General features: G+C 37.7%; 1 protein-coding gene across 3 annotated transcripts; it reads right to left on the reverse strand.

Annotated features, from left to right (window-relative positions):
• Window positions 1-1,512: 1,512 nt before the first annotated feature.
• LOC109041348 (uncharacterized) lies at window positions 1,513-4,245 on the reverse strand. Of its 3 annotated transcripts, none has more exons than XM_019057689.2 (2): window positions 4,090-4,245; window positions 1,513-2,753 (listed from the first exon to the last, which is right to left on the reverse strand). In XM_019057689.2, exon 2 carries the CDS (start codon window positions 2,718-2,720, stop codon window positions 2,037-2,039), a length of 684 nt encoding a protein of 227 aa, XP_018913234.2. In that variant the 5' UTR covers window positions 2,721-2,753; window positions 4,090-4,245; the 3' UTR covers window positions 1,513-2,036. The 3 variants fall into 3 exon arrangements, with proteins under 3 accessions (XP_018913234.2, XP_018913235.2, XP_018913233.2); XM_019057690.2 differs by having other exon boundaries at window positions 3,991-4,139; XM_019057688.2 differs by lacking the exon at window positions 4,090-4,245 and adding an exon at window positions 3,904-3,927.
• Window positions 4,246-7,097: the final 2,852 nt, after the last annotated feature.

Consider the following 7,097-nt stretch of genomic DNA (forward strand, 5'->3'; position numbering starts at 1 on the left):
GCAAAGTTAGGATTCTATAATATTTCAATTCTTTTCACAAATACCAAAAATGTACGTCTTCGAAAAGGAAAATTTTGAGATGATTTCTGGCATATGTCTCCCTGGAGCTTCGGATATTTCAACTTTTCTTCTAGACTCCTTATAGCTCTGAAAGTACACTCTGTCTGAACATAGGCTAAATGGATAGGACAAAATTGTTAGTAGTTACTAGATTCTTGATTCTAGTAAACAATGCTAGACTTTTTGGAAATCATAAATAATCAGGAACACACTACTAGCATTCCTTTTTTCCAAATACTTTTGCGGAGATAGCTCGTTTTTGTATTTATCGATGGATGAGATAAAAATATTAGTAGCTGCTAGATTCCGGATTCTAGTAACCAGCGCTAGATTTGTTGGGAATCATAACAAATCAGGAATTAAGTAAATACCAAGATTTCTTTTTTCCATTCATACTTTGAAGAAGATAGCTCGTTTTTGTATCTATTGATTTTACTTTTGGCACATTCAATTATTCCTGGGTCGATTATTTTGTGAGAGAGGCGACAGATTGAGTTGAAAGAATCATCATAGTTTGAGACGCTGAATAGTCTAAATCAGGCTTTGTAAAAGACACTTAAAGATGGAATCTGAGATTTGGGAAGATTTTCCTTCAGTAAAGCTTAAATACGTACTACTAGAGGTACGCAACTTCATTATGTTTTATATGTGTTATATTTTATTTTTCATACTAACGCAGATCTGTTTTCTCTTTTTCACATTCGATACTGTTTAAAACTCAAAACTTTTCTGAGCGATGCTCCCCAGACCCCACTTCTGTTATTTTGGGAACCCTCTTCCACCCAAATGCAGGTGCCAATTTCGTCCCTACAAAAAGAGCCCAGAGGTCAGGCCACAGCCGTATCAGAACCTGAAAGTACTGCACTGAAAAAAAATTCTCGGCGTTTTTATCAAGGTCCGTTGGTACCTTTACCATCTCACTTTTTTTTTACCAATTATTGGTAATTTTACCAAGACAGACTGGTAAGCTTACCTAAAAATCAGTATTTTTACTGGTTTTTTTCAGGTAAGAATACCACTTTTATTGGTAATCAATTCCCGGTAACTTTGTCATTTTACCTCGGTAATTCTACCACAGTCGATAAAAAATTTTGGCATTTTTACCAAGGTCCAGTAAAATTACCAAGAAAGTTCAATAATTTTACCGAGATTTCTCGGTAAAATTACCAATTCCATAAATGGTAATTTTACCAAGAAAAACTGGGATCAAATAGAACCATGAATTCTTGGTAATTTTACCCTTTTCTGAGTAAATACACAGATATTTTTTTTCAGTGTGTACAAACGGGGATGCGTCGCACAGAATGATTACTTTGCTCAAGACTGATTAATTTTGTTCCTGTTATGAAAGTTGTCTTTTTGCCAACCGAACTCGTATGACTTCGATATTTAATTTCTTTACGGATCTGCTTCATTATGATATACACACTAAAAATTAATATGAAACAAAAATGAGTACATTATTCTTTATTTATTTATGAAATACGCAGACTGATACATTAAATATACTCTAAAACTCAATTGAGAAGATTGAAGAAGGATAAAGACATAGTAAACCATGGCATTTCTTTTCTAAAGCCATGCTCTGATCATCATCAAGTTATTTCTTCTTTTCTACATTTTCAATTATTTTCAACACATACTGGTAAGGCATTATTCATCACATACACGCCAAGGACAGTCCAAGCGAGTCAGTGTACAACCCAAAATGGAAGATACTCTCGGGAATAGATTTCCGACTCGCATGTCAATCCCGAATCCTGACTCTATGATAGATTCTGTAGTATATTTTATTTTTTATATTTTTTTTATAATTTAACTGTTTTGATACGTACACAAGTAGTAACGAAATGACAGATTTTCTGAAATTTTTCTGTACTAATTATAATATGGAATGTTATAATGAGCGTCATTCAAAACTCTGAAATTTTCATCATACTGTGGGATTCTTCAGTAATTCTGACTGATACTTGGTGTTATGATCTGGGCCTGCATTTAGTTACGTCACACTTGCCGACTATTCTCGGGAACTGGAAATCACGATTCGTAAGCGTTTCGCATCCCAAATTCAGCCCATTACAATACAATGCCTTATATGATGGCGGTTTGTCCCTAGGGCCGAACCATACACCCTCGTAAGCCGACTTCCAGTCTGCGTACATACCCAATTTGTTGCCTGGCTCATACCAGTTCAACGATGGGCAGGGGTTCAAGTTTGAGGGACATATAATCGGCATTGGGATGGTCGGTTTGCCAGGAGCCAGCACAGGGTGGGCCGCGTCGTGCCAGAAGAAACAAAAGTCTGCCGGGTTGTTCGAGGCGACTAGATCCGTCGCTTTCGGGACCCAATTACAACCTGTACATATACCATATGGGCCCCCTTGTGCATTATAACCAGGGGTAGTGGGCGGGACAGGGACAAAATATGCCGATTTTTGATTGGCGATGCGTGTATTGGCCCAACACTGGCCCGCTTGAACGAGGACAGTGAGCTTGGCATAGCAGCCTCCATTTAGAGGCCATTTTATTTTGCATCCGGAGAAAGAGGAAGCAGCAGGATGGGGGTCACCATTCTGACCGAACGTTGTTTCAATTCCAACCAATAATGTCACCACGATCATATGTTTGGCAAAGTTCATGATTGATAATGATTTCACCATATTGGAGGCACCTTTGGAATCTGGTAGTCGAATCTGGAATAATAATTCAAACAAGTTTTAGCTATGGTGTCATCAATGGATACACTCTTTGATATGCATTAGTGCAAACGAAGGTTCTTTTTTAAACGTGCCCCTCGTGTTTTTTTTTTTTTTTTTAATATAATGCCTTTTGATATTATGCTATATTGTGTAACAAGAGATTACATTTGCAATGATTTGCATTTGATTGTAAATTAAGATCACCCCGCTGAGATACATAGCTTTTGTCACATTCACAACAATTAATTCGACATTTTAAGCAACGACAATGCTCGTTTGTAAGAAAAATAACAAGAACAATCCCTTATGAACTTTAATTCTCTTATTGAGAGAAAGCTGGGAACAACCGTTTTTTTTCTCTCAGGAGTTTTGGGACCTTTTCATCGGCAGAAAGGATAGGAAATTATTTTTGCCGAAAAACCATCATACGCTAAAATTTGCATAGCCGTCTTTCCAGCAGTATGAAACTTCTTGCGAGTGTGTCTATTTTTCTCAAAGCGAGACTCGGTTTTTGTTTCCACGACATGTCTTGTATCCTCCGCAACAGAGTCACGTTGACATATTGAAAGTTTCGATTTGACAACACCTAAAAAAATAAATACAAATCGACGGTGCAAGTCGGCGATCACATAACTTGTTTGCGATGTCTGAAAATCTCTGCAACTGTGTTATTTTTTTAAAGGAGAGCAAATGGACATGATTCCTTGCAGTTTTTGCAGAATTTTCCTCGCACATAGAAGAAAAATCACGGCAGTTTTAAGGAATTACCGTTGAGTAGTTTTCCGTTTAAAGAATAAAGTATGACAGGAAGTCTGCGACGTCGCAAATCGAGTTATGTGATTGCCGTCTTTCACCGTCGAAATGCGAAATGGCACGATAGCTTCTTGCCTGTGATCCAATATATATTAGTATTAATCAAGGAGTAATTATTCAGCGTCACTAAAATGTTTGATTAAAGAGATGAAACACTGCATGCCGGTGCGTGCATATTTGCCAAACATTTTGGCGAGTGACAATTTGTCATTTTCCTCACGAAAGAACGTAACTGCATTTAAATTTTGCCAAATTTTCCCCGCAAATTGCATTTTCACAAGGAAAATCTTGAGTATTTCTACCTGAAAATTTCACTAATATTTCAACTGACCTCATGCATTAATGAGGACGTTTTTGAACAAAAATTGCACAGGTACTATTTTGTAAGAAATTGAATTAAGTTTGTCAATTTTACAACCTTGGATTGCAGTTAAGTTCCTTTGTCAGGGAAACGGCGAATTAACACTCTGCCGATAGTCCCTGTGGCAGGGACAGGAAATAAATATGTGAAACTTACTAGAATTGACCTCTGAAACCAACGCGATTTAAATGGGAAACATTTTTGACACTGTCACTTTTCTCGGCGAACCTTTCCCCGACGGGTTTCGATCCGTCAATCAAATCGATCAATCGATTCAATGAAACAGCTGTGTGATATTTCACGGTGTATCTAGTGATTGATGTACTGTCTGCTGCAAACTGCATCTGTATTTTCTGAGCGCACATACATGCATATCCTCAATCGATCACCTTTCAATCCTTTTATTCTCAATTTCGAAGCACCCGACCAAGACTAAAATAATACAAAAATATGGAGACCCCATTTTTCATCCGGAAAGGATATGCAGAGATCAGAAATTTGTGTCATCATTTCACCTTTAGTACATTTGTAGGAAACACGATCTCCGCTTCTTTGCTCAGCCTGTAAAATTCATACCATACAATTCTCACAAAAGAAGGCAAGACTACATATTTTTTCACTCAGAACAGAAATTCTGTCTTTTCCCTTTTTTTCCCTTCTTTCGAACCTTAAAATTTTATGGTTCAGTGGAGATTGTTCATATACATTTCTATTAATTCATATTTAAGTGCATTTCGATTTTTATCCGGGAACGTTTCATAATTTAATATTTTTTCCTCAATTTTTTTATTCATGATTTTATTCGTTGCATCTCATTTTTGAGATTGACTTTTATTGCTCTTGGCAAGAGTTATGCAACGATCTGATCAAAACAAACAGATGCGCTCAGCTTAAGGAAAAAGAGAAATAAAAACGTTGACATCTCAGGTTAAGTTTTTTGCTTGTTTTATAACGATGATCACGAGGCCATCCTATAATAACTAGGTTATCTCGAAGATTATCCATAGTGTTGCAGTTACCAATGTGAATTGAGATCTAATCTAATAGAAACTCACCAAGGTGCATTTTGGACAATGAAATAAGTTAAGCATAATTTCGAATTCAACTAGTCGTGAATTTTCACATCTAAGTAAGAGTAAGATACCCAAATAAAATAATTTTCTCGTACTTCAGATGGAAAACAAACGGACCTATTTTACGTAGGGGTTAATAGATGGAGTATGTCATTTGTTAGAAAAAAACACAAAGAAGAAAATTGTTTAGGCATACTAAACAGGTAAAGCAATTTTCTCCGGCTGCTGATTTTCTGGAATATTGGTAGGTTAAGGGAAAAACTATGGCCATTTTCGGATCCAGCACAAGAAAGTAGCATTTTTAGGTCCAGAGTTTTCTTATACTTTTTAACCCCTCGCTCTCTTTGATTAAGCTACCTTAGTAGAATTAATTAGAATGTAATGCGAGTCATCTTCTTAGTCTAGGTATGAAAGATTTGTAAATCATACTCAACTGACCCTGATAAAAACTACAAATTACTGTAACCTTTCGCAAAGCTTTCGTTCACACTGCTCTATGCATGTGCTTCAACTGGGTTAAGTTTTTGGCTCAAATATTCAGTTTCCAGGAAACGGAAACGAAACATCATCTCTACAGAGCGAGAAATAGGTATTGCCGGTGGCCACCTAAGCAAATTATCGGGTTGATAAATGTATGCAAGAAACGAAATGGAGGGCCAAACGCTGCGCGGTGTTGGCGCATCGTATGCAATACCATCCAAATTGACGGCCCGATACGGAGATGCTTGTGCTACTTTTTTTTGGCTGCAAAATTCACCACGAAGTTAGGTTAATTCAATACATACATCGTCGTGCACTGAGATTAGTTTGAATAGTGATTAGACTGATTGTGAGCTCGGAAAAAAAGACAGGCAGAATGCCTTGAATGCGTGAAATTTGAAAATGTGAAATGACATTGAAGATGCGGAGGACTGAGAAACTTTTAATTTGATGTGCTAGTTTAATACTAAATTTTAGTTTGATACGTGGCCCACTAAAAAATAGCAAGAATATGCTATCTTAATAAGTCTCAATTGAGAATTAATAGGATGCAATGTGGCATAACGTGACGTTGTTGCTATGGCTTGGGAGCAATAATTGGTGCTCCATTGATGTCTATTTTGCATGTGAAAAAATTTAAGAGCTTTGACTTGATCATCCTCGAAGGAAGGCATCCTTTTGAATTGTCAATAAAATAGAAAACTAATTTCTGACTCAGGTGCGGGTAGAACCTCGAACATTTTGTTTCACCGGTGCATGAAATATGAGCACCATTCACTTGGCAATCCCGCATTGCAGCAGTCATGAATGGCGAATAATTATACGGTTATTAATTTTGCGCGTAAAACCGAAAAAGATCCTTTTCTTTCCTGGTGAAAGGCCGGCTCAACACCGATCGACTTGCATACTCTCGGCCCAAAATCACATCTTTGGAGCCCACCTGCGCCGCAAGAGCCTCCGGTCATCATTTTGTTGGTAATCTTACGGTCAGGTCGATGTTGCCAGATGGATTAGAGACTAAAAATAATCACGTATGGAGTAAATTAATAATGTCATCTTCAGCTCATTTACCCTCCGCGGCAGTCAACCGACTTTTAAGGGCTTTTAAGGGAGGGGGGGGGGAGAACAGACCTCCCCTCCCCGCCTCCCGGTCCCCCTAGTTACACCCATGTCAACCACCAAAATTGACGGTACAATCGCTTTAAAGTATTACTTAGAGCTTCACTGAGACTCAAACCTAGGATTTTTCATCGTCTTTCCAATGACGTTAACTGTTAGATTACGGGGACCAATAACCTAAATGGCGATTTGGTCAGTTAAACCTAATATTATATTATGACAAAAAAACTGAAGAACAAAGTTAAGGGCTGTAAAGACGTACCGTCAGTTCCGGCCTCTGCGGCCGAAAGTTCCGAGTGCTGGAGTCGTAAACCTAGAATTTTTCATAGTCTTTCCAATCACGTTGACTGTTAGATTACAGGGACCAATAACCTAAATCGCGATTTGGTCAGTTGAACCTAGTATTGAATTATGACAAAAAAAACTGAAAAAAAAGTTAAGGGCCATATAGACGTACCGTCCGTTCCGGGCTTTGAGGCCGAAAGTTCCAGG

The sequence above is a fragment of the Bemisia tabaci genome, chromosome 1 (assembly GCF_918797505.1).
Source record: "Bemisia tabaci chromosome 1, PGI_BMITA_v3".
Lineage (NCBI taxonomy): Eukaryota > Metazoa > Arthropoda > Insecta > Hemiptera > Aleyrodidae > Bemisia > Bemisia tabaci.